This window comes from Chrysemys picta, chromosome 25 (genome assembly GCF_011386835.1).
Source record: "Chrysemys picta bellii isolate R12L10 chromosome 25, ASM1138683v2, whole genome shotgun sequence".
NCBI classification, from domain to species: domain Eukaryota; kingdom Metazoa; phylum Chordata; order Testudines; family Emydidae; genus Chrysemys; species Chrysemys picta.
In genome coordinates this window covers 9,480,757-9,507,920 of record NC_088815.1, presented here as the reverse complement: position 1 = coordinate 9,507,920, position 27,164 = coordinate 9,480,757, and the positions used below count along the sequence as shown (strand labels likewise).

General features: G+C 49.5%; 1 protein-coding gene across 12 annotated transcripts in view; it reads left to right on the top strand.

Moving 5' to 3' along the window:
* Positions 1-26,838, top strand: part of PTPRS (protein tyrosine phosphatase receptor type S) — a 253,032-nt gene extending 226,194 nt beyond the window's left edge. For 8 of the 12 annotated variants that reach the window (XM_065578681.1, XM_065578674.1, XM_065578677.1 and 5 more), the window contains 13 exons: positions 1,184-1,231; positions 5,759-5,856; positions 8,923-9,046; positions 12,741-12,916; positions 13,525-13,644; positions 13,769-13,923; positions 18,044-18,329; positions 19,341-19,519; positions 20,568-20,694; positions 20,806-20,931; positions 22,323-22,477; positions 23,269-23,404; positions 24,474-26,838. In XM_065578681.1, the coding sequence (XP_065434753.1) occupies positions 1,184-1,231; positions 5,759-5,856; positions 8,923-9,046; positions 12,741-12,916; positions 13,525-13,644; positions 13,769-13,923; positions 18,044-18,329; positions 19,341-19,519; positions 20,568-20,694; positions 20,806-20,931; positions 22,323-22,477; positions 23,269-23,404; positions 24,474-24,542 (1,799 nt within the window). In that variant the 3' untranslated portion in view covers positions 24,543-26,838. Of the gene's footprint in view, positions 1-1,183; positions 1,232-5,758; positions 5,857-8,922; positions 9,047-12,740; positions 12,917-13,524; positions 13,645-13,768; positions 13,924-17,939; positions 17,992-18,043; positions 18,330-19,340; positions 19,520-20,567; positions 20,695-20,805; positions 20,932-22,322; positions 22,478-23,268; positions 23,405-24,473 lie in introns of those variants that run through there. The other 4 variants (XM_065578679.1, XM_024105738.3, XM_065578684.1 and 1 more) reach the window with 2 other exon arrangements.
* Positions 26,839-27,164: the final 326 nt, after the last annotated feature.

Sequence of the window (27,164 nt, the reverse complement as noted above, 5' to 3'; positions counted from 1 at the left end):
GGAGCTCCAGCTGCAACTCGCAGCAATTCACGTTGCGTTAAAGGAACCATTTCCAAGTGCCCACTGGGGAAACTTGCTTTATGACGGGTGCAAATGGGACACTCAGCAGAGCAGCTCCTGTTGGGCAGGGAGGGCGAATTCATCCCTAGGGTAACTCCATTCATACCAGTGCCTCTACCCCAGGGAAGAAGGAAGCTGGAGCGAGAGGAGGCTGGAGTTTGCATCGAGCTTAGGGTGCCCACTTCCCCAGGCATTCTAGCACCTAGGTATCGATTGGCACATCCAGAGCTAGGCCCCATCTGCAAACAGAGGCCAGCACGTGAGAGAAGTGCTCCGGACTGGAGTCATTTCCATCTCGGCCCTAGCCAGCAAGCTCAGAAGAAGCTAGTCGGTCTCAGTGTAATAGCTGATGTATTCTTTAGTGGCAGTCTTTCCTGCCCTTGCAGAGGGCTGGCTTGATCAGAAAGCCGTTTCCATCTCGGATCATTGTAGACCAGCAAGTCTGTTCCCCGTTGGCCAATGCAGGATTGGTCTCTAGTGTGTCCTTCAGGGATGTGCGCAGTGTAGTTTTAAATGGCCCCAGACATAGAATCGTAGGACTGGATGGACCTCAATAGGTCATCTAGTCAAGTTCCCTGGTGATGCTTCCAGCCTTCCCTTAGGGAACCATTGCACAAAGAGAGCTCGGTGGTGGTGACTTTATCTTAATACTTATTCGATAATTCAGGTGGGGATTTTCAAAGAACGAGTCAGGCACCCAGCTCCCACTGAATTTCCGTGGGAGTTGGGTGCCCCTTTGAAGACGCCAGCCTGCAGTGTGTCGATGGTGAGGAGAGATCCATGGCTCAGGTTGCAGGTGTGAAGCCACTAAAATAAAATCTAGTCTGGCCCAAAGACTGGCCCATGTCCTGTTCTCTATAAAGGCTCCCTGTGTTCCAGAGAATCTTCATGCTGTCCACAGTAGCAAATGAGGGACTGAGGGGTGGGGTGCACACACAGGGGGTTGGGGGAAAGAAAACACTTTTCAGTGGCCCTGCCCCTACCGAATCAGCACAAAAAATTAACTTTTCATTTCCTCTTAAATTTATGTTGCTTTTTCCGTTTGATTAGCATGAAATTTAAAAAAAAAAAAAAAAAAAAAAAAGTGTATTTTTATTTATTTATTTTTTACTGTTTTCTGCAGATTCTGGTCTGAGCAGCCCTCTCAGTGACCCTGAGTTTGACTTTGAAAGTTAGTTCCTGTGTGTTTTTGTTCCTGTTGGTTTACATTTTTTTTTCCTTTTGTTGGTTTGTTTCTTTTGTCTTTTTTTTCTTTCGTTTTTTGTTTTGTTTTTTTCGCTGAACTCTCTGTTTGTCCCTGTGGCGTTCGCCATCACATCCCTCTCCTGTGCCATCTGTTTGTCTGAACCGCGCTTCCAGTTTTACAGTACCAAACGCAGGCCTTGTCAAAGTGACAGTAGTGGCGACAGTAACAAAGGGACGGAGCTCCTAGTGGCTGACTTAAGAGACGCCATCCGTCCCTCTGCCTGTCTTGTTCTTTCACAGGAGAAAAATCTGGGTTTCAAGACTCCCGTGTTAAAGGTGTTTCAAGTCTGAACTTAGAACAGTCCTCAAAAGCTCGGCTAAATGTGCATCATTCTGATCTGTGGGAGACAGCAACTCTATGTACACTGGTCTGCGTGTGTGTTTGTTGCTCCATTGTCTGGGTAAAGGGGAGACTGTAGCAATAGACCATACTCCTCCGCTCTCCTCGTAAGAGACCTGCACCGACCCCCTTTTATGACAAACTAGGGAAAAGGCCATTTCCGGTACCTGGCAGCTCCTTGGCGCTGACCTGGAAGCACTGTCCTCTCTCTATGGTCTGCACCTCCGCTGGGTTTCACAAAAAGCACCGTCCAACTGCAGGGAGTTTGCGAAGATAAACAGGCTGTGGCCCGCACCAGATGTTCGGGTGCCGTTTCTGCGGCGTTGGCTGGTACATAGAAAGTGGAGTGATAAGATTAGAGCCGCTCAAGTGATTGAAATGCTAGATGAGACCTGCTCTAAGACTTTGACCCGGTAGAAGCTGGGATCCGGGCTCCTACGTCCTTTTGGCATGTTAGGCAGTTACTTACCCCTTGGCTAGGTGCTTCCAACACACACTGACTTCAGTAGGAGCTGCAGATGCAGCTCTAAAGCCTTTGCTTGGAGTCCTAGATGATGGGGTTGGAACAGGCCTCTCGACAATTTCGTCCATTGTTGGCACTGAGCTGAAAGGACCCTCTCCTCTCGGTACAGGGGTGGTCCCAGATGAACCCATCTGTGCTCCTCTGCGAAATGACATTACCAGCTGGTTGCTTAATCCAAACCCATATCTTTCCTCTCCCTCTCGACACAGTGCATTTCAGGATCTTACGGGAAACCCTGATGTGCCTGGCAGCCTGGCCGGGAAAGTGTTTACTCATTTCAGAGAATTCCAGCCTGGTTTCCTTATCCCCATGTCAGATCAATTCCAAGGGTTCTTTATGTCTGCCCTAAGAGACCAGGAGAGAGGCCAGTTCCCAGGCGCACTCAGCTGTTGGTTTACGAATGGGGGTGAAGGGTGGGGTGCAGGGACACACTGATGCCTGGAGCCTGAGATGCCTGAGGCTTTTTCGCTGGCGCTCTGGCAAAGGAAACATCTCCTGAAATCCATTAAAGGAGAATGCGACTTCCATGGTGCAGATCTTGGATGGGGCCTTTCCCATCATCGTCTGCATGATGGGACGGACAGAGACCTCGTACTGGGACCAACTAGCCTGGGAGCCTCTGGTTTTCTTGCTTCGTTTGCTCCTGTTTGTTTGTTTCTTAAACCTGTATATTTATTGTTTGGGATTTAATTTACGACTCTGTTTCTAATTGCACTTCAGCTACTAATCTGTAGCTCCTCCCAGCAGAGTCAGATTCAGGTGGTGACAGCTGGCCATATGCTGGCTGCCTGCCTCGCTGCCTTCCGCCCCAGGTGGGAGGAAGTCCGTGGGAGGGGTAACATGTACAGATCTGGAAACAATTTATTACGTTGCCAGTGGTTGTTCTGAACAGGGCTCAAATTGCTCTAATGATCAAGAGAAGTTTATGGCCCTCTGCAGCACTTACCTCTTACCCTCAGAGAGGGCAGGAGGAGGAAGCAAGGGTTCTGTGCTGAATGTTTGTTATAATGTTAGCGTAGTGCGTCACTTCTTCTAGACATGGAGAGGCCGCCCCTTGGCCAAAAGGGTCCCAAAGCTCTTTATGAGCTAGATGTATACGAAAGAAACACTTCGCTTCCACCACTGAAACACAGCTATCTCTGGGGTGTAACACGGCCACGCTGCAGAAACTGAAGGAGACTCCCATGTCTGAGGATAGCAAGAGGTGTGTAGAGAATTAGGCAAACTAGAAACCCACTGGCTATGACCCCTTCCTTCCACGAGCCAGGAGAAATGTTCTAACCTGACCCCGTTGGGCCTGAGAGGCCATACTGGTCCAGCTTAACCTCCATAAACCTTTTGCCTCCTGGTTTTGTTTTGTTTTTTATTCTCCGTGTCCCCATTTTCTGCCTGGCTGTCCAATTCCGGAAGGGATGATTAGATAGTTTGGGAACAAAGGCGTCTGACTCGGGGCACCGATCTTGGGCCAAGCCCTCTTCTGTCTGGTGAACCCAGTCTGTGGGCTTGGGGGTGAAAAACACACTGTAAAACTGAGGATTGTCATGCTTGCTTTGCCATCTCTGTGCTGAGTTTTCAGAGTAACTGACCATGCTGCTGCCGCCGCTACTTACTTTGTCACACACGCCACCAACGGGGCTCGAAATTCTCCATGGCTCCCACCTCCCCATCTCCCCTTTCCATTCGGGGGGGACGACAATGCGGTGGCTTCTCAAAAGGTTGCCCGTGTCTTGGCTGGCAGGCAGCGGAGTGGAGATGCTGCTAGACCGAGTGCCCAGATCTTCCCAGGTATTGAATTGCCTCGCTCCCATTGCACTCAGTGGAAGTTAGGTGCCTCAGTACCTTTGTGGTGTCTCGGCCAGGGTGATTTGATGCAGATGAGCAGAGCACAAAAAGCTTTTCCACTCAGGTTTCTATTTGAGTGCTTGAGAGCAAGGGATGGGTGGTGGGGATTGTTCCTGAGTTCGCTCTCCCCCAACCACCTTTTCCGCTCTCCCTTCTCCAGTCGTCCTAGCTACAAATCTCAAAGCAGGATGCGCAGATGAGTATGAGTGTCAGTCCAATTCCAGACCGAGCCCCGCCACCAGTCTCATTAGTCCGCTGGGACAGCCTCCTTCAGACCCAGACGTCCTAGGAAAGGGTGCAGTGTGATCCCTTTTCATGGCTCTTGCCAGACATGCCCATGTTGATGCAGAGGGAGCTCCCTTTGCATTCAGAGACCCAGGCCGTCCAGAACTCAGCGGAGTGGGGCTTAGGGGTGCTTCAGACTGGCAAACTGCCCATGAGGTGCCAGGTTTGGAGAGGGCAAGGGGCATCCTCCTGGAAGGGTGAAAAGCGCCCCCTTCTGGTGCCGCTTTGATCAGAGAGTGGCACCGCCGGAACAGGCCCGTGGAGTCTGCCTGTAGTGTAGGTGTTTGTCTCTGCAGGATTGCTAAGAGCTGGTATAGGGCAGTGGTTAGGGTGCTCCCCTAAGCTGCTAGGAGTCCTGGTTCAATTCTTCGGTCTGCCAGTTAGTGCAGCAGACTTTCAACGGGAGCTGCTCTGGCTTTCCTGTTGAAGCTGTTCCACTTTAAAAATGGGGGGAGGGATAGCTCCGTGGCTTGAGCATTGGCCTGCTAAACCCAGGGTTGTGAGTTCAATCCTTGAGGGGGCCATTTAGGGAACTGGGGTAAAAATCTGTCTGGGGATTAGTCCTGCTTTGAGCATGGGGCTTGGTCTAGATGATCTCCTGAGGTCCCTTCCAACCCTGATATCCTATGACCCAGAGGAAAGAGCAGTGGGAGGAGATGGCCACTGGCCAGCCATGCTGTGGAAGGAGCCTCTTCACAGTGATGCACTGAACATGTGCTTGGCATTTGGGGCGGGGGGAGAGAGGCGTTCCCAGAATGATGTAACGTTTCCTTTATGCTGGACAGGATTAAGGGCAGCTGACCCAGCCCTGGGGTGTTTCAAATCTGAACTTAGAACAGTCCTCAAAAGCTCGGCTAAATGTGCATCATTCTGATCTGTGGGAGACAGCAGCTCGATGTATGCCCTAGGCCAATATGCTCCCCAGTGAGCTTTAGAAGGGTTTATTATCCCATGCAGAGCCACAACAACAACTTTGAAAAGCCTCCCCACCTCTCTCCCATCTGCACTCCCCTCCCCACCCCCTATTATCATCGGTCAGCAAGAATTCTGCCCTGTCCCTGTCTTTGAGTTGGTGTTTGTTTACGACCATGCCGAGTGCTGTGACATTTGCTGCGTAGGTTTCCTTTGGCAGAGTTTGCTCGTTTCAAGTCCACTCCTGGAATCGCTAACAAGCATCTGCTCTTTGGATTTGTTTTTCCCTTTTTATTTTCTTTTGGTAAATGTTGAGAATGGGGCCATCACGGGGGAAAGCTCTCATTTTCCTTTTTACTTCCAAGGATACAATTTCGAGCCCTGAATCTTCTCTCTTCTAACGTCCCTCCTTTCATTGCAGATCTCACATTGTAATTTTTTTCTTGTTTTTATTTTTTCCCTTGTAAATTATGCAACATTGACAATTGTTTTTTTTTTATTATTATTATTATTAAATGAGATTTCTTTTCTCCCGCTGTCTTTTCTGCTAGGTATGCTCAACCACCCACCAATCCCCATCTCTGAGTTGGCAGAACACACGGAGCATCTCAAAGCCAACGACAACTTGAAATTATCCCAAGAGTATGAGGTACGGGCAACAAAGGGCACGTTGAGTGGGCCCTCAGAAGCATAAGCCTAGGAAATCCACCCAGACCCCAATCCAGCAATGCAATTAGGCACATTGAAGTTGAAATCAGTGACACTAAGGAAGCATTTAAAGTTAAGCACTTGCTCAAGTGCTTTGCCGGATTGGGATGCAGAGAGCAAACAGTGTCGTGTAGACACATTTGTGTGCAAATATTTGGATTGTAAGATCTTTGGGGCAGGGACCATCATTTTGGTCTGTGTTTGAACAGCGCCTAGCACAATGGGGCTTGGTCCGTAACTGGGGCTCCCAAAAGCACCCCCCTGAGGCGTTTTCAAAAATCTATTGAGACCTACAGGTTGTAGGAAAATCTATGAGCCTTAGCCAGCTCTCCTGAAGAAGGGGAACTAGGCGTCCATTGCTAATAGCCCAGAGGACTGTCTGTTGCTCTCCTTCGTATCACTGATAGCTCTGGGTCCCAATATGGCCAGTCACTAGCAGGGCCCTCGGCGCGAATAGGAGAAATAAAACCCCAGACCACAGTCTGCTACTTCTGTTTGCATTTTTATTTGCCCACATCCGCGAAGCTCCCATTTCCGTTCTCTGCAAACACTCTGGCGCCACGCACTCAAGTGTTAGCCAAAGCCAGTCGGTAGCTACAACGTCACTGAAAGCAAGTTTCCGAGGTGGGTGTTTGCCCATAGAACTCACCAAGTGCAGCTGTCACAATTGACTGTCGCAGCTTACTCTGTGACTTAAGTTACATAAATAGCAAACTGACCAGCCGATTTAATTCTTTGTTCATAATACGTGCTGGTAGTTGCTAGGCGAATGATTCAAGTCTAGACGGTCCAGCTCACAAAGAGAAAGGAAGGGAGTGATTGGTTGTGAGTTTTATCACTTAGCTCTACTTGCTGATATTAGTGATGCTCTAGAGCGGGGGTAGGCAACCTGCCGCACGTGTGCCGAAGGCGGCACGCGAGCTGATTTTCAGTGGCACTCACACTGCCTGGGTCCTGGCCACCGGTCCGGGGGGCTCTGCATTTTAATTTAATTTTAAATGAAGCTTCTTAAACATTTTTAAAACCTTATTTACTTTACATACAACAATAGTTTAGTTCTATATTATAGATTTATAGAAAGAGACCTTCTAAAAGCGTTACAATGTTTGACTGGCACGCGAAACCTTAAATCAGAGTGAATAAATGAAGACTCGGCACACCACTTCTGCAAGGTTGCTGACTCCTGGTCTATAGACAGCTCCTTGCCGTAGCAGCTGTTGTGGGGGGAAGATTCTTTGGCTCTATTGGGGTCTTTCACCCCCATCTCAGAGTCTGGGGAGTGCGTGGAAGTCGGAAGCCAGTTAATATGCTCGATACAGATTTCAAAGTCTCATTTGCATAATGCAATATCCCAAGTGCCCTGGCTTAGTTCCAGCAAAACCTCCTCTAGTTGGGGAACCAGAGCTAAACAAACAGCACTAATGAAATGAAAGCGAGGCGAGATTAGAGGGATAGAGAGCAAACAGACACATTACAACAGTATAAATACCCATTAGTTAGAAATACTCCGCAGCAAGAGAGCGAGAGGACATTAGTGTCTTGCGGTTTTGTACCAGCTTTTCCACCTCCTCTCAGCCGCATGGCTCATAAAACACACACCAAGAGCACCAGATCTAAGCCATGCCCCAGGAGAATGGAAACACTGCAGGTTAGGGTGCCGAGGGGAGGGCAAGGGAGCTAGCAATTGCCTATGGGTGCACAGCAAGGGTCCAGAGCCCATGTTCATGGGACCTGGAGGCTAGTGGTTCAAACAGCGCGTGCATCCAGTATGCCTGTCCCCCCAAACTTCTGCCCCCAGGAGGGGCACAGGCAGGAGTGAACAGCGGGGAGTACTGCAGAATGTGCCACTGCCAAGCTCCGTTTGGAGGACCCCCCCCTCCCCTGCCCCCGAGACTCTCCAAAGTGATGGCGGAATTAAGCCCGAGTTTTATTTAATTCTCTGGCTGAGGATTTAGAGGTAAACATAATTAACCTAATTTCCATATCTGGGACAGCTGGACTTAAAAACCCACCAACCCTGGCATAAATCATCGGGACAGGCGGGGAGAGGATTTTTCTCTCCAGTGCATTCCACTGTTCCCCTCTTTATCCCTTCCAGGAAAGACCAGATTCCTTAACCCTTGTCTGACCAGGGAGAGGCACCACTTCTCCTCCTGCCAAATGGGCACATGCCAACCGTTGCAGGGTCAAAGCCTCCACGGGCCCCCTTGTCCATTACTTTGCTCATGCAAGAATGTTCCCTGCTCTTCAGTGCGCTGTCCAGTTTTCAAATATCCCAAACAATGCTGCTTCCCCCGCTTCTCTTGGGACAGGACAGTTCCCTTCCCCCTGTGTTGAATACCCCTCACTGAGAAGGAAGTGTTTCCCTGATATTTAGCTTAATTTTTCCCTCTCTTACTTTTATTCCATTATGGTTTGTTATCACCCTTTGTCCCATCCCGTCAGGTACTGGTAGAGTTAAGTCTCTCTTTTTAATAATTTCTTAGCTAAAATGTATAGATTTTGCTCTACCGTTTATTCCTCATAAATCCATCCCTTTGGCCCCCCCAATTATATCTGTTGCTCTCGTCCCAGCACCCTCCCAGTTGTCAATCTATTTTTGGTAACACGGTGCCCATAAGAGAGAGCCAGAATAATAATTCTAGGCACAGTTGTACCACAGCGGTACGGAGAGGAAGTTTTCGCCTACCTGCTCCTTGACTTGATGCCTCTGTCTGTGCAGCCTGAAATTGCACTGGGCTTGTGTTTGTTTGCATTGTAATGGAAAATATCCCAAGTGCGCCTGGGGCAAGTTACAGAAAAGGAGAGGGGGGACGTATCACCGTGACGATACTGAAAGCAGTGAGGGGAGGGTCGATTACTGTTCCTGGGGGCAAGGGATGGAGAGCACTCCGTTCTTTGGCTAGATCTGCAGAGCCCGGACTTGACCCGCAGCGGCAGAATGCACAGATCTGACCACTGCTGCTCCTCCTTTCTGACTAATTGTTTTCTTTCCTGATTCTTCCAGTCCATTGACCCTGGCCAGCAATTCACCTGGGAGCACTCGAACCTTGAAGTGAACAAGCCCAAAAACCGCTACGCTAACGTGATCGCCTATGACCATTCCCGCGTCATCCTGCTGCCCATTGAAGGTAACCATGGTGATCTCTACTTCTGGACATTACCGCTAGCCTGTGGCTTTTTCAGGGGAACGCAGGGCACTGTGGTCCACAGAGTCCCATGATACTGCTCTCTGCTCTCAGTCTCCTCTCACCAGGTCGCTGGTAGAGCAGCAGGCAGAGTCCTGTCATGATAATATGTTCTGATCCTGGTCACACTCCCTGCATCCTTCGTTTCAAAGGAGCGTTTATTTAGAAGCTGTGTTCCCTTTACTTGTAGGTTAGCCTGCTTTAGCTCCCAGCTGGATGTAGTCCCGAGTTACGGGAAGAATCCAGACTATATACTGGTTGGAAGAAACCCGTGGCGCTTTCAGAATCCGTGTCAGGCTTGAAGTGAGCCTCTGAGACCCTGCTGGTGTTTTTGACACGCTGGGTCTGCTCCTCATTGAATATTCAAGGCCAAACCGGAAGCCTCCCTCTAAAAAACCCTTCCCACTAAAATGCTAATTAGCAATAACACTTGGCTTCGTGGCCTACAGTCCCTTTCCTAAGCAGTTTCCTGAACTGACATGTGACCGACACACCTGAGCTAGTCGGAAGACCTGCAATAAACTGCGCAGCTCCTGGCGCTCAACACAACCACCAATTTGCAAACTGGGATGAGAGATGCTTTTGTGGAGAGAAAAGCTGTTCTGCTAACAGAGTCGCTGCAGTGGGGCTTCCTTGGCTGGCTGCCACTGAGGTGATGTTCTGCTCTAAGCCTCTCACCCTTGTGTATTGTTCACGGTTGGCCTTCTTCAGTCAAGAATTGTCCTTCTAGGCATCAAGAGCAGGACCTGGGACAAGTTCTAGTGACCCCCCTAGCTGGTGTTAAAGGTTAGTTGAGAAATTCTAGGGATAAGGCGAATGGCTAGAATCCATCCCTTTCCACAATAATTCCAGGGGAGGGGCATTTCCATTGCTGAGGAAACCGTGATAATGGAGCTCTGCCAAGACACCAGCATCAATTTGGATCAGCCTTGGCTGTTGCTGAAGGAGGATTTCTAACATTTCTCGTTACAACGATGACTGTGTCTCAGCTTGTTTTCCGTCTGAAATTAATATTGCATGAGCCATTTAAACTGTAGAGCTAGGCTTTCAAAAGTCACATTGTCGTATGCACTGGAAGAGAGAGCGAGAGAGAGAATTCCTGATGTTTCCAGAACACCTGGAACAGTCTAGTTCTGCCCGAAGCCCATGGAGTGTCTGATGCCAGCACAGGTGCGGGCTCTATATTTAGTGTTCAAGCTGCTAAAAGATGGCGGCTTAACAGCCCTATGGTCTAGATCAATCTATTTATTACTGTGGGCCAGTATACAGAACCCCTCCCCCCTATCACCCTAGAGACCCCAATTCCCCAGCCCGCCCACAGACCCCTCTACAGCGTGGGGCCAGGAGCGGACCCCAAATGCAGGGCAGTCCCTACCCTGACCCCACCACACAGCAGCCAAGAGCCTGGACCCGGCAGGGCAGCTCTGAGGCCAGACCCTGCTGCAGGGGGCTGGGACCCCACCAGGTAGGGCAGCGGGGCCCCGGACCCCGCCACACCAGGCGATGGGGCAGCCTGCACCCCCAACTCCGTGGGCCCAGCAGCCTTTAGCACACAGCTATGTGCTAACTGGGCCATGGATTGAGTACCACTGGTCTAGCCATTTCTGTCTATCTCCAGAACAGATACAGCACCGGCAGTGATGGGGCAAGCTTCTCTCCTGCTCAGTCAACATATCACAACCCTGGCAAGATGGGAGTTGTGTCTTCATGGCCCCTTCGGTGCTTAGCATCTCTGCCAACGAAGTGGTGTTGGGTTGTGCAGTGGGGACACCTGCATACTAGGAACAGGCCTAGGTCCCAAATTATCTTACACAGGCATTGAAGAGCCACCAGATGGTAACTGCTTCCAGTCATGTGTTTCCCCTAGTTAATCCAGACACTGCACACACCCAGCAAGGCCGTCCAGTGAGCTGTTGGAGAACGTAAAGCTCTGTGCTTGGGTGTGGCCTGTTCTTCTGTTTCTTCCATTCCACCCTCCACCCAGACAGCTCTGCGTTCATCTGTGCATAGAAATAAGCCTGCAGCTGTGTGACGGTGGCTGGTTCCCAAAAGCACTGGGAGAGGGGGCATGTTTTGCTCCACCAATTCCCAGGCAGCAGTAGTTCTTTCTTCCTGTCTCGTGCCCCCATCGTCCAGCCGTTTTCATGCCCTTAACTAAGGAGAGACGGTAACACAGAGTAGGAACTGGCAAGGCAGACGGGCAGATTTGCAACCCCACTTGGAGACTGATCTGCAGAGAGATTTACTGAAGCCAAAGTCCTTTCCTCTGCACTAGCTGGCAGGTTCCCTCCCCGAAGCCTGGGCTTGTTTTTTTTTTTTTTTTTCCAGTTGTTCTTTAAATTCTGCTTTTGTCAAGTCTGCAGCGTGTCAGCTGTGCCCGGTGAAGGGGGGGGGGGGGGGAGTAATTTTCATTCAGTGACTTCTCTGTAACAAGGCCTGTTACACGGCAAAACATCGCCCGAGCTCCCAGCCACCATTTCAAAGGACACGGCCGGCCCAAGGGGGCTGCAGAGATTAATGCGAGAAGCTCAGCCTTTGTTGACGCTCGTGCTGCTGCTACACAGTTGCTCTTCCACTTGGAATTTTTACATTTTGGAGGAGGGAGGCCAGGGTCCCTCCAGAAATTCAATCAAAGCCTGTTTCCCCAGGCACCTGAAATTACCCACTGCCTTTGAAGACTGGCAGGCAGTTCTGAATGGGTTTAGCATCGCACATAAACCAGGCTAACCCTGTTGGCAGCAGCGGCGAAGAGGACGGGAACCTCCCTCCTTCCCAAAAGTTGAGTTCAATGTTTCTCTGTTGAGTTAATCTTCGGAAAACAAAAACCTGCCTCTACTGCCAGCATCTGGGTGTAAGGAGTTACGGGACAAATCCCCACACAGTGGTAGTCCTCTTCGCCAGTCATAAGTGGCTCTCTAACTCCGACCCATAAGACAGACACCTGGCAGGGCCGGCTCTCTTCCCGCCGTACATCCTGCTTTTCACCACCCACCTAAAAACGCTTCGTCAAAGACTCCGGCAGGCAGCTCTCAGGCGACACGCTTCAATCGGGGCGAGTCACTGTCTGTCATTTCCAAGCTGCCTACTTCCCCTGCAGACCCCAGCCCTGTTTTCCGTGCCTCGCCCAGTCACAGTGCAGCTGGGCTCATCCACAGACCATCCAGGGAGTCCTGACTCACTGCTTCAGAAACCCATGGCGAAGAGACATGTCTGGGACGTCGATCCAACCCAGGGTGGGACTCTCCTATGAACTGTGCAGCGCATCTCATTAACCAGATCCATATTTGGCCCCAGAAGATTGTAAGCTCTTAGTGCAGGGACTATCTTTTTGTTCTGTGTTTGTGCAGCGCCTAGCACCATGAGCCTCTGGTCCATGACTTCAGCTCCTAGGTGCGAGTGCAGTATAAATAAGATATGCCAGGCTTGGTATTCGATATCCCCGCCTCCTCCAAAAGTAGTTGTCTAGTGGAGAGGTCCTTGGCCAGATCCTCAGCTGAGGTAACTTGGTCGCTGATTTACCCCAGCTGGGGAACTCACCTGCTATCTCTGATGAGGGAATTCAAGCTGCTGTAAAGCTCTTCCCCCTCCCCCCCTCCAGTAAGGCAAAATCAACCGACTCTCTGCCACTTTAATGCAGGGATTGTGGGGAGCGACTACATTAACGCCAACTACATCGATGGCTACCGGAAGCAGAACGCCTACATCGCCACACAGGGCCCTCTGCCGGAGACCTTTGGCGACTTCTGGCGGATGGTGTGGGAGCAGCGCTCAGCGACGGTGGTGATGATGACGAAGCTTGAGGAGAAGTCACGGGTGAGACACTTCAGCGAGATGGCTGGCTAGTCATGATCCGGGGAGGTGCTGTGGAGGGGGAGAGGTGGAGACCCCCAAGGGAGGTGCATGCGGAGAGGTGGGGAGCAGCAGTCTCTCTGATCTGCAGCCCTCATCTGCTCCTTTGGGAGATTTCTACCTGCCTTGCTGGCCCCCTGATTCATTGTGAAAATACTGTCCACCTGGGAAGTCTTAGATCCCTTCACTGCTCTAAGGGGAGAGGGAACATGCTCTGAGCCTGGCCCCATGTTAGATCAAGTGGCAAGGTTAGAATCCTATTATCTCGTGTAATATTCTTCCGAGTGTTCTGCCAATCAGAATCATTCCAGTCAATCAGGCATCAGACCACCAATGTGCCTCAACGCTCCAGCTCTGTGAGTAGAAGCAGCGTTTGATGCATATAGGACATGGAGCTGAATCTGTGGGCTCTCGCCCTATTCTGATGCTTCAGCAAGCAATGCTTCTTGCTGTTTCGCTCTCCCTTGCCAGGGGCCCATCTTTACTTTCCGTGCCACGAGGGAGCGTCCCGTGCTGCGTATTGTGCTCTTTGGACTATGTTCCTGAGCTCATCGTCGACTTTTGTTTTCTAGATCAAGTGTGACCAGTACTGGCCTGGCCGGGGCACGGAGACCTATGGGATGATCCAAGTGACCTTACTAGACACTATCGAATTGGCCACGTTCTGCGTTCGGACGTTCTCCCTTCACAAGGTGACGTTTCTCTCTGATGCCACATCTCTCTATTGTCCCATTCCTACGTTCTGTAACTTGCCGTGTGCGTCTCGTGGCCCTTGCTTAGCTCACCGTGACTCTTGGTTCCTCTGCCACTCCGCAGAATGGCTCCAGTGAGAAGAGAGAGGTGCGCCAATTCCAGTTCACAGCATGGCCCGACCATGGCGTCCCTGAGTACCCTACCCCGTTCCTGGCTTTCCTGAGAAGAGTCAAAACCTGCAACCCTCCTGACGCTGGCCCGATCGTAGTGCACTGCAGGTACTGACCCGCTTATTACCAGAATCACAGCCTCCCCCTACACGGAGCCCCTGCTGGAGGGGGGACACATTGCCAAGCAAATCCACTTTTCAGTGGGGCATGCAAACACGTTCCCATCGCAGCTCCCAGCGCGCAGGGGCTGTCTCGTCTCAGGCTCCTGTTTGGTTTCTATTCAGAGCGGCAGTTCCTGAACTGAGCGGGGCTGGAGTTGGAATGGTTTAGTTGGCATCTTTGATAAGGCCTCATTGGCAGAGTGCTATCCAGTAAAGTTTGGCCTTTGAGGAGCACGCAGGCTCGTTTCTGTTACGGTGGGCATGGACGAAAGATGAAATGGGGTTAGGAAGCATCACCACCATGTGGAGGGCGAGAGGCAGAGTGGGTTGTGCTGTCCAAGGGAGAGAGCGAACAGCGTCTTGAAAGAGATTTGAGAGCCGCAGTCATTCTGAGAGCAGAGCGGCGAAAGTCCCCCTGGGCAGGTAGCATTCCCTAATTCAATTTACCATCCAAGGAGGAACATTTGCCGACTCAGCTCAGACAAATCTCCCTCCTGCCTCAGGAGAAATCTGGAGGGGCCTGCAGGTCACTCAGTGCTGGGGAAAGTAACATCTGAATTTTACAGGCAATCGGGGACTCTAATCCTGCCTCTCCTGGAGGATACAGTTTAAACAGTCTTTGTAAGTGGGCAACTTATCACTAACCCTGCAGATGGCAATTATCATGCGCCTCTCGGAAAATGAATAAAAAAGGCCATCAGCGGGCAACTTACCGTGACCAGATCCCTGATCGGCTGCTCCGTTCTTGCCAAAGCTCCGGCAACCTGCTTGGTTTAGGTGTTGTGCAGTCTAATTAATGGAGATCCAGGAGGTTTTTTAATGAAAAGAGGGACTGCCTTTGAATAGGAGGAAGAAACCCTCTATTTCTAGCTGCGAGTGTTTAGACCTGCAGGGCTCTGCTGATTCATAAATGCCTTCACATGCAAGTCTGATGTTACCCAAATGTTTTTGTGCATTGAGGTAAAAGGGTGATGCATGTTATTCATTACAGCATCAGTAGTTTTCAAGCTGCCTAAAGATCTGAGTGATTAAACACGCTTTTGAAGCCCTTAGATCATACCAGCCCTTTGTTCAGGCCTGGAACCCCCCTACCTAGAATTATCATAATTGTGTCTGACGGGAGAGCTCCCGTCATGGTGATGTTGCAAATGAAGAGGTGTAAGGAAGGGGGTTGATGAGTATCTAGGAATGACACACACATTAGCAGACACGACTTTTCATCTGGTGCCGTCAAGTGACATAGAATATAACTTCCTGAAGTTCTTGGTAAATTGGGCTCAGACTCAGAGCAAATTTCGTCAGAGTGGGAGCTATTGGGGGCAGGGCCTGTGTTATTTTTTGTGGACTGGATTGCGCTGAACTTGTTGCTGGGGCTAATAGAGAGGCGAAGTGACCGTTCTGTTTTTCAGTTCTTAGCTGTGGCCACCTCTTTCTCTAATAGATTGACAGACTGTTAGCACACACCTATAGCTCAAAGAAACACCTTTCTGGGTTTCAAGACTCTATTTTAATGGAATTTCCCCGCCTATTCGATAGGGTTTAATTCTTGTGTTCTCTTTCTTCCTAACCTTTCTCCTTCATGTTTCAGATCCGGTGCCTACAAAAACCAGTGTGTATGTTGCATGGACACACCCTGCACTGTTATAGGGCCTTTCTCTGGATAATCCCACATCTCTTTATAAAGATTACAGGCTGCATCTTCAGCAGCTGTAAATCGGTGTCACTTCATTGAGTTCAGCAGAGCTACATCGATTTATAGCAGCTGAGGACCTGGCCCTAAAACACCCTGGGGATGCAGGGAGGGGGTGTTTTCCCTTGTTTGCAAAAAAGAGGGAAAGTGACTGGCTCAAGGGTCTCTCCCCTGTCAGTGCCCGACATTTTTCTAGTGCTTTTTCCTATCTAGTTTTAAGTAACTGAAGCAAAAGGCTTCCACCACTTCCTGTGGAAGGCTATTTCACTGCCTGATAGACTCAACATCAGGAAGCTTTTCCTGAGATTTTACCTAGATCTTTTTTTAATTCATCCTGTTACTTCTAGCTCTAGCCCTTTGTTCCCCTTCAAATAATTCTCTCCTCTACGTATCCTCACCATTCAGATAGTTATGACTAGCATCATGCTCCCTTCAGAGCCCACAGCTTCCACCCAACCCAACGGTAAACCCCAATCCTTCCTCATCCTTCCTGTCAGCCCCTTTCTCATTTTGCTTGCTTGACTCTGAATTCTTTGCGATTGTGAGGCCTAGAGTTAAACGTAACGTTACAGGTGTGTTCTTGCGGGGGGGGACTGGTCCCCAGCTGCTCACTGATGGGACGTCTGTGTACGTAGCCCAATATCTTACGGGGGTTTCTGGCTGCCATGTCACAACTGGAAAGTGGTGTCGAGTTTGCCATCCACTGTCCCCCCTAGGTCACTCTTGGCATTACTGTTTTCCAGTAGCTGGCGCTGGGATTATTTTCTCCTAGGTCTATTAACTTGTGTTTTTGCCAAGTTGAGCCTCATTTGGTTGCTTTTCTGCCCATAGTTCTAACCTGTCCACAGGTAGGTCCTCGGGGGGGAGGGATAGCTCAGTGGTTTGAGCAGTGGCCTGCTAATCCAAGGTTGAGAGTTCAATCCTTGAGGGGCCATTTAGGGAACTGGGGTAAAAATCTGTCTGGGGATTGGTCCTGCTTTGAGCGGGGGGGGGGGTTGGACTAGATGACCTCCTGAGGTCCCTTCCTACCCTGATAATCTATGATTTGTGTATTTCTGTCCTCACTGGTGTTTGCAACGCCTTCTGAATCAGTCTCAGCTGTGAATTTATTGGCAATGCTGTTTGCCCTGCCCCTCTGATCATTAATGAAAATGATACTAAGGGCTTGTCTACACTGGCAATTTACAGCACTACAACTTCCTGGCTCAGGGGGTGTGAAAAAACACCCCCCTGAGCGCAGCAAGTTTCAGCACCAGTGAAAACAGTGCACCAGCGCTGGGAGCCGCACCTCTCGTGGAGGTGGGTTTTTTTAGAGCGCTGGGAGAGCTCTCTCCCAGTGCCCTGCCACGACTACACAAGCCACATGAGAGCACTGCCAGTGTAGACTAGCCCGAAAGAAGATCTAACTTGACACCAGTTTCTGGAGCACCCCACTAGGCACCTCGATACATTGCGATTTACCATTCCCTGGGGTCGCAGTCCTTTCAGCCCCGGGAATGTTTGCCTCCAAGCCAGTCGGAATCAATTCTGAGTATGGTTTTGTGAGCCTTTGTCTCTGGCTTTACTAAAATCAGGATATTACATCTCCAGAGCTTCTCTTCATCTATTAATTTTGTAACTGTCAACAAATCATGCCAGGCAAACTTGATTACTTTTTATTCATAGAGCCGTATTGCTTATGGCTGAGAATGCCATTATCCTAGATGGCTACAAATCATTTCCTCTCAATACCTGATCAGTTAATGTACCAGAGTTGCAATTAAACTTAGCAGATAAGAGCCAGGATGACTCGTATCGTCGTTTTGGAAGCCAATGACACCTTTTACTTCCCTCCCTCCTCCCCCCCATCACCGTTACACCCCCAAATTGTCGGATGCTGCATGCTCAGTTGCTATGGCGAGGGGGTGATAGGACAAAACCCTGAGATTAAAAACACTAAATTCTCCATGTGTGGCTAAATCCTCTAACCAGCTTTTAAAATTGACCACACAACTCCCATTCACGTCAATGGGAGCTGGGTTATGTCATTCAGCAAGTTCCCTTAACACAACAGAATGCACGAAATATCTAGCCCTTCTGATTTATGTTCTAGTCTTCCAGTAATTCATCCACCCTATAGTCTTTGTCTGTATCTATATTTACAAGGTCTCTATTGCTTCCTACTTCTCTTTCATGCTCGTCACATACTGCATCTGTTGTCATTCGTTGTCTACCTCTCACGTACACATCTGCTCACCCTCCTCCCATGCTCCCGATCGCCTGCTCCCACTAAGGAGCTGTCCCTTCCCGTCTGGTCGGCCATCAAGGTAAATTTCTCAAGAGAAAGGCGGCACTGGGGTTTGGATGATGTTGCTTATCTTCCCACCTCTCCTTCCAGCGCGGGAGTTGGACGGACAGGCTGTTTCATTGTGATTGATGCCATGCTGGAGAGGATAAAGCATGAGAAGACAGTGGACATTTATGGGCACGTCACCCTCATGAGGTCGCAGCGGAACTACATGGTCCAGACAGAAGACCAGTACAGCTTTATACACGACGCCTTGCTGGAGGCCGTCGCTTGCGGTAACACAGAGGTCCCAGCCAGGAATCTCTACACTTACATCCAGAAACTGGCGCAGATAGAGGTGGGGGAGCACGTGACAGGCATGGAGCTGGAGTTCAAGGTAATGGCAGAACACTGAGCTCTAGGCATGTACCGGGGGTGAGAACAGGGACAGAAAATGTGCTGGTGGGCTTCCATTTGAACTGGACCAACCAGGGGTCAGCCAGGCAATGCCATGGGCCCAGTCAGCGCTGGGATCAGTGTTCGCATCGTGCTGATCCGCATGGTTCTGCCACGATCAGTGTGATGGGGATGTTTTTGAGAACCACGCTGTAGTCACTTCCCTGAGGCGATCTGCAGCGTAGACTATCGCTAAGCATTATAACACAGCTCTAACATGGGGGTTCCAGGGAGGGCAGAGCCCAGACAGCAGACTGAAGTGTACCTGAAGTTGTTCTTTTAAGCAGGACAATAGTGGGGACTTAAACCAAAAACCCTGGCACCTAGGGAACTTAATGACCTTCTCCTATTGGAGAGTAAAGGCAGGGCGGGGAGGAAAAGTCTGTGCTTCTGACAGGAGCATTCTGCTGCTTAGGCTCCAAGGGATGACAGACGACTGGCCCTTTCGAGGGGGAAAGGAATGTTTTTGTGTTTCTACATTAAAGAAGTAATTACATTTCTGACTCCAGGGCTGCTGCAGTGGGTCCCAGGGGAAAGACCAGCTGCTGCTGCAAGACTTTAGTCCAGCTTTCTGAAATCCAGGTTGAATTTCCTCCCCTCCTCACGTTTGATTTTAATGCTGTATTTCCACTGTCAACAAATCACAACAAGGCTTTGCAATGGGGAAGGCCCTAACGTCTCCGGCACTTTGCTTCTGGAGTCGTCCCCCAGGAAATAAATGAAAGCCAGAACCACGCAGGGGAACTTGGAGGGGGAAGAAATTCACCTGCCTTGGGGCTGGCGTGAAGATGCTGCTGAAACATTTGTCTAAGATCAGACCCAGACCAATGGAAACTTTTCTCCTGCCTACCTAAATAAGCCAGTTTTTCCCAGGCATCTGAGCAATTCTCATCCTTTTCCGGGAGCTGAAATAACACCTGTTAGAACAAGTGTGTGTGTTTTTTTCCTTCAGCGACTTGCCAACTCCAAAGCCCACACTTCCAGGTTCATAAGCGCCAACCTCCCGTGCAACAAATTCAAGAATCGCCTTGTCAACATCATGCCATACGAGACCACCCGGGTCTGTCTTCAGCCCATCAGGGGAGTGGAGGGCTCAGACTATATCAATGCCAGTTTTATCGATGGATACAGGTAAACGACAACACGTTGCAGCCTGCTGTTTTAACAGGGAGTAATTCAAGCTCATTTCCCTTTTCGCAAGGTGCTCAGAGAAGTACAGTTTAAAGAGGTAGTGACAGAAAAAGGGAAGGACGGTTGAATGGATTGATTTGCCAGCCCGGGTCAGAACATCGTTGGTCTGTTCTAATCCACAGCTGGTGCTTCAAAGGAACCTGAATCCCATCCACCCACACTCTGCCGCTTGTGCAATGCTGAACGTTTTACGGGGCAGATTCCTTCCTGACACTGCTCGTGATCAGTTCGCAGCTTGAAATATGGGGTTTTCCCAAGAGTATAACCTCAGTTGTTAATGGTCATAACATTCTCTCTCCCTTTTTTAAAAGAACCATCCAGCTGCCGTGTTAGACTCTGAGTATCTTGGCTGGATGGATTTCACCATGGGGAATGTTTATGGAACAGATCGTTCCTGTCTCAGCCTCTCTTTAGCTGTTGGGAAACAATCCGTATTTTGCTGGTTGGAGCCAGCGAGCAAAGCTGTAGCATCACCCAAGCAGCAATGCTCTCAGACCTTCTGCCTGGGCAGGCCTGCCAGAGGCTGAATGCGGAGGGACGGCACTGAGCAGCACCAGATGCAGCAAGGGCTCTCCCTCCTTCATGCCTCTGGATGCACAGAGCAGGCAATGGGCTGCCTGTGGTCCCCGGCCCTCCCCTGTTTTGCTCGGATAGGCCAAGCAGCAGACTGCCCTCTAGGTCCTGCGCAGACCTGCATGGGAGGGTGGCAAGTGTCCTGCTGCAACCTCCTCCTGCATGACTAGTCAGGATTTAGCCCATAGTCACAGTAATTAGGGAAACCCCAGCACAAGGCCTTTGAGTCCCGGACCCCTAGCCCAAGCCTGGGAGATCTCCAAGGAGCTGTATTCCCATCTAGCTCATAAGGCCTTCCAAATGTCCGGAGCCGTGCGTCAGCGTTCATGCTATCCCCCCAGTTGCTAAGCCCATCACCCCAGACCCTGGGCTAATAACTTGTCACCTTGTGTGTGGGGTTTGTGCTTTCTTTCAGACAACAGAAAGCCTACATTGCCACTCAAGGGCCGCTGGCAGAGACCACGGAGGATTTCTGGCGGATGCTCTGGGAGAACAACTCCACCATCGTGGTGATGTTGACCAAGCTGCGAGAGATGGGTCGGGTAAGCCTGGACCCACGGAAAGGGTGGTTGGGCAGCACCGTGAAAAGCCCTACAGCTGCGTAAGGGGTTAACTACGTTGTCCTAACCTGGTGTCTTTTCTCCCCGCGGCAGGAAAAGTGCCATCAGTATTGGCCCGCTGAGCGGTCAGCACGGTACCAGTACTTTGTAGTGGATCCCATGGCTGAATACAACATGCCTCAGTATATCCTGCGAGAATTCAAGGTTACTGATGCCAGGGTGAGTGCTCTGTCTTCTCTCTGTTCTGGGCTTGGCAGTGTGAATTCTACGTTCGTGCCTTGGCCGTACAGTTCTCATTTGGAGTCTGCACACAAGAGTCTACCCAGAGAATAGTCCCAGCTCAGGATTTATATGTGGCAGAAATGGAAAACAGGCCACTGGGGTTCCATTGCCCTGCTGCGTGGTGGGGAGCAGAATTGTTAAACGAACAGAAGATTTTCAGAAGCTGTTGAAAGCGGCTGTCTTTCTCTAGCTCCTGTCTTCTTGGGCTCAACATTGGTCCTATTATTCAGCTGTTTGCAACGCTTCTCCTAAACCCCTGACTCCACCAACATGTTCCAACGGGTGGTATTTCCTTCAGGCTGTTAGCTCACACTGGGTAATTTCTCTGAAGATTATTAAATTCTAGGGAGATTTTCGGGCAACAACTTCAGCAGTGCCCGTTTGGATGCTTCAGCAGATTTGTATAGACGTTGCTGAGGTCAGGGAGGTGTTTTGACAAAATGCACAGAGCACATGTTGCTGGCTTTGGTCTGTCTGAGGCACTGTGGGGAATGATCAGGAACGAGACTCTTCTGGACAGGCGAATGGAAGGTCCTGCAGTCCCCGCCCTTTTGGTTTCATTAATCACAAGTGAATGAGGAGGTTGGCTGACCTTGCTGATCGCGAAAGCTGTACTCTCTGTTGTGTCTTTCATACGCACTGAACGCCAACAGGCTTTGGGGTGGGGCAGGCAGCTCTGCCGCGCGCTATCTTTGCCTGTGGGTACCACCCCCAAAGCTCCCAGTGGCCGAGGTTCCCCGTTCCCAGCCACTGGGAGCTGCCAGGGGCAGTTCCTGGAGGCAAAGGCCACGCATGGAGCCCTCCTCCAAGGGCTGCAGGGACGTGGTGCCGGCCGCTTCAAGGAGCGGCCCGGGCAGTTAGGGGGCCTGCCTTATCCCCGCTGCACACTGGGCTGGCAATCCCACAGGCTGGATTGAAAGCCCTGACTGGCCAGCTGTGGCCCGCACTTTGCCCTCCCCTGCTCTAGACTGTAATTCTGACACCATGGCAACTATTTGCCAAAATTGGAGGCGCTATAGCCTCTTCTAGAAGGGTCCACAGCAGAAGACTGAGTGTGGTCAGCCCCCGGAATGGTCGATGCTTTCTGGGCGCTGGTGCAGCCCAGGGGCATGGAGCAGTACCGACGCTACTCCACGGACTTCATTCACAGGTGAGCACATTTGTTCTATAGCTGTGGCGATATCTAACCCCCGTGCAGTGTGCTTCAGCGTTCTGTCCCCTCCTTCGCTAACGGGGCAGCCGGGAGATTTGGCATTGGTATTTTTAATGGCATGAATATACCACACGTTTTAACTGCAGCTTTTGGTTTTTCTGCTGCTCTTCCCCAGGATGGTCAATCCCGAACCGTCCGTCAGTTCCAGTTCACTGACTGGCCCGAACAAGGTGTGCCAAAATCAGGAGAGGGTTTTATCGATTTCATTGGACAGGTGCATAAGACAAAGGAACAGTTCGGTCAGGATGGGCCAATTTCTGTCCACTGCAGGTAGGCAAATGAGCAGCCATCTTTGCCTCAGTGCAAATTCCTTAACAGAGCGGGTGACCTAGTATTTTGTAATTTCTGTAAGCCAAGCTCATTGGACGCACCAGGGGGGCCGTGCATTCCTCCATTCCCCTCCACGAGGTCCTCGTGGGTCACGCTCTCCTCCTCCCCAGCTCTTGTCTCCCAGCCAAAACAGAATTAATGTTGTTGTGTTGCGTACAAACAGAGAAATGCCATCAAGTTGAATGGAGGGCCTCGTTTTGCTGACCCAACACAGCTGAATAAAAAAAAAAAACTACACCACAGTTTGCTAAGCCAGATGCTATGCTGGAGCAAGAACTATTCTTGCCTCCTGACTGGCTGAAGCAGAAAATAGAGGGCATTACCTCAGCAGATCCCTGAGAACTTCTTTCATTAAACCAGATAATGTTGCTTCCAAATGGTGGAGGATGTTTTTTTAAGTTATTTTCTAATTACAATAAAAATAAATATTCAATTTAGAAATTATCTACTGCTGGAGCTTTTGACATTTGTGGATCAGTGACTCTGGTGGTTTTAGTATGTCCATGGCTGGTAGAGGACATTGGCCAGGAAATCTGACACCAGACAGGCAAGGATTGATAGGCAGGGGCTTTCCGCCTCTGTTATGTTCATTGGACATGGATGCCAATTTATTGCTTTAAGAAATACTAGAACATAAACAAAGCCTTCAGCCTTTATAACTGCTACACTTCCTTCCTAAAATACACACAGGAGTATAACACAGTGTGTGTTGTTCTCTCTCTCGTCTGTAGCGCCGGAGTGGGCAGAACTGGGGTGTTTATCACACTGAGTATCGTCCTGGAGAGAATGCGTTACGAGGGTGTTGTAGATATTTTCCAGACAGTTAAGATGCTGCGAACACAACGACCAGCTATGGTGCAGACAGAGGTAAAGAACATTGTAGCGATGAACTAGCATACGGGGGTGTCTGTGAACGGAATAGCGAGCAGGAAAACACTGAATTCTCCCTTTCCTGTGGTGCTATTAACCTTTCTCTCATACCTGGAGGATGAATGAGCTTTTGCCTTTCTAACCACCCTGCTAATAGGAAACTTTAACTCCATAAGAACAAGGGCTGTGATCCTCAAAGCTATTTACGCTCTTAATATCCATTTATTTCAATTGAAGTTAAGCGCCTAAATGCCTTTTGAGGATCTGGGGCCTAGGCTGCATTGCTGAGCTACTGTGTGGTGTAGCAGAAGTATTAGGTATAGTGGCAAATACACATTGGTACAGGCTCTCTTCAAGGGCAGCTGTTGTCTGACTCCCAGCCCCATGCTCTGTCCATTACCACAGTGGCTCTCAACCTTTCCAGACAACTGTCCCCCTTTCAGGAATCGGATCCGTCTCACATACCCCAAGTTTCACCTCACTTAAAAATACAAAATGTCACAGCACACTTACTGAAAAAGTGCTCATTTTCACCAGATAATTGTAAAATAAATCAAGTGGAATATGAATATTGTACTTACATTTCAGGGTATAGTACATAGAGCAGTATAAAGAAGTCAGGGTCTCTATGAAATTTTAGTTTGTACTGACTTCGCTCGTGCTTTTTATATAGCCTGTTGTAGATCAAGGCAAATCTCTAGCGGCGTTGATGTACCCCCTAGAAGAGCTCCCCTAGCACTAGCAGATTCTGACCTCACCCGACCCAGCCTGGCTGTTAACCATGGATGTAGGCGCTTTATGAAAGGCAGGCATGGTTATCCCAGTTTTAAGCATGCATTTATCATCCTGTGGCGCTCCATGAGCCATACGAGCGTTTGTCGGCTCTGGGGCTGTCTGAGATGGTTTCTTCATTTCCAGTACACCCAGTGTTCTTCCGGGGGCTGTTCTTGTCCCCGCCCAACAGCAGAAAAGCGGACGCAGCGAGCAATGAAGGCGTGCGCTAGAATGTCTGGGTAAGTGTTCCACAACCACTAACCCACTGATTGTCTCTCTTGGCCTTGCCTAGGATGAATATCAGTTCTGTTACCAGGCAGCTCTCGAGTATCTGGGAAGTTTCGATCACTATGCAACCTAAAAAGCCATCCGCCTTGCAGACTCCGCCCACCACTTCAGCCCTGGAAGGCCTCTCCTGGCCCGGGAGGAGTGCTCGGACTTATAAACCCGACTCAGAAGAAGTCCCTTTTCATTTGGACCATGCAGTGGGGAGCGGGGGAAGGATTTGAAAGGAACGCCCCTTCAGGAACTCCCATGTTGTAACCCGGACCGTGACAAGGCAGCTCAGCAGGGCACTGAGGGATGATGAACTGCTCTGGTTACCTCGCGTGGTGTTTGCTGTGGAGGGCAGATGGACGTCCTCAAACTGATCCAAAAGCTAAACACGCCCCGTGTGAAACGTTACCACTGAAGGGAGAGGAGAGGGCTGGAAAAGAGCAGAAAACCAGCTTTGGTTACATCATCAGAGTTCAGTTTATTTACTAATCTAGTTGGCGATCTTTAAAGGAAGTCACTTGCAGAGTTGAAGGTGCTGTGTAAAAAATATATATATATATATAATTAAAAAAATCTCAATACTTAGGTAAAATTAAGGTCAGGAATACTTCTAGCTGGAGTCTTAATAAACCTCAGTCTCATCATCAGGCTGATTCAGGGCTTATCAGCCCCTTGCCAACACCATTCCCTCAATGCCTCTGCCCCCCAAGAGGTTTTATAGCTCATCTTTTGAATACTTGGAACATTCCTCCTAATCCCCACATTTATTTTTTTTTAGGCTATTTAAAGGAAAAAAGTGGCTGTGTACTAGCGGTCCCCTACCTAGGGCACAGAGCTGAGGTGTGGTCAGGTAGAGACGGGCTCTTCCCTGACTGGGTACAACGACTGTTGGTTCTCTTCTCCCCTTTTCAGCTCATCCAGACGCACACTCGGGCGCTGCTTTGAATAAGACGTGTTTGAGCTGTACAGAAATAGGACTTCTTTCCATATTAAACCACCCCCTTCTGCACACAGCTGTTCGTTTTTCCCCGGGGGGGGAGGAAGGGAGCATTTTTGAATGGAGCCCTTACAGGGCTGATACAAAAGAAGCCTCTGTAAGAGATTCATTCCCAATAAGCTATTGCTGCCAACGCCCCACCTCCAATACAACAGATCTCAGAGACACTCTGGTGACGGGCCTTGTCACTCCAAGTTCATAGGCACAGCTATGAACATGCCCTTGCTGTATAATAATTTGGAAAGATCAAGCAAGATGCAGTCAGTGGCATATGCTGTGAGTGGCTTTCTTTAAAGTATCGATGTAACTGTAACAAGTGACATTACTTTTTTTTAAATAGTGTATTTTTTCCTTTTTTAAAAAAAACAAAGAATATCAGTCAATGAATTTAAAAGAAAAATTTGCTTATTTGTTCATATTATGTTCAAAGACAGTCTATTTTTTCACTGTAGAAATGTTACGTGTAATGGCTGTGATATATAAAAATGCAGTGCAAATTGCTACTTCTACATATTGCTTTTCTACCATTTAAAAGGTTTAACTTGCTCATGTAAGAACAAAATGTCTCTTTATTTTAAATCTCAGACATATCAGGTGTCTCTGGAAGGGCGTGAGGTTAGCGGGCTGGCTTAGATGTGGTTGTTAGTACCAACTCACTCCCCCTCCTCCTAGGGCCATGTTGCCTGCTCTTCCCAGGGCCAGTGGTGAATTGGGAGATTAAATAACACCAGTGTCTTATGACTGAAGTAGAGAGAGAGGAATTTCAGAGCCATGGCGGGCAGGTGCCCACAGACACATGCGTATAGCTTTTAAACAGTAGCTTAACAGAATAATGGGTATTGTAATAACAGCCCAAGACTCTTCATGCAGTGGACCATGTGTCAAATAGGCCAGCAGTTGTACATGAAAAGGAAGTGTGTTGCCAAAGTGCGGTGAAGAGAGTGTGTCATGCAGCAGAGACGCTGCCCCAATAACTGCTCTCCCTTGATTATTATTTTTAATTATTTTCTAGAGAGGTAAACATGGCCACAAGCTGGTACTGTTGGGATGAGCTAAATGCAACCGAACTGCTACCCCCTCCCCCCAAATCAACCTATGTCCTGTCTTGAAAGGGGGAAAAAAGGCTTCTTTGAGATTTTACTTCCTACTTGTGTGAAAGTTTCCCAAATTTCTAAGTATGTTGCAGCAAAATCTTATTGGGAGAGGGGTTTTTTTTTGTTTTTTGGGGGGGGTGGGGTGGGGGGGGAGAAATACGTTTTTTCTTTGTATGAGAGCAAAGTGCTGTTGCTTTCACACTGTTATTTCAAACTGAATCAGTAAGTGGTTTTCAGACCACTGTGTATGTAGATATATTGACTTTGTATTAAAGGAAGATTGTCTGAAAGGCCGGCCTGCAGACCCGTTTGTCGTTAGAACTGTGGGACGCCCACAGAATGGAACCAACCAACACAGCTACTTTATTTTGCTCAACTCCAGCTGCTAATTGGAGGCTCTTGCATTTGTGTGCTAGCACCAGGGTTCCGTCGCTTTCTAGAGAGCGCCGGGAAAGGGTGTGGCCTGCGGCCTCGGACCGCTCAGTATACCATTAGACAAGGAGATGGTTCTTAAAGGAACATCTCCAGTTCCCACTGTCTGCCACGGCCTTGGACTCCGAAATCTAACCACTAGCATATGCTGCTCATTATTCCAGCTGCCAGCACACCTGTGCTA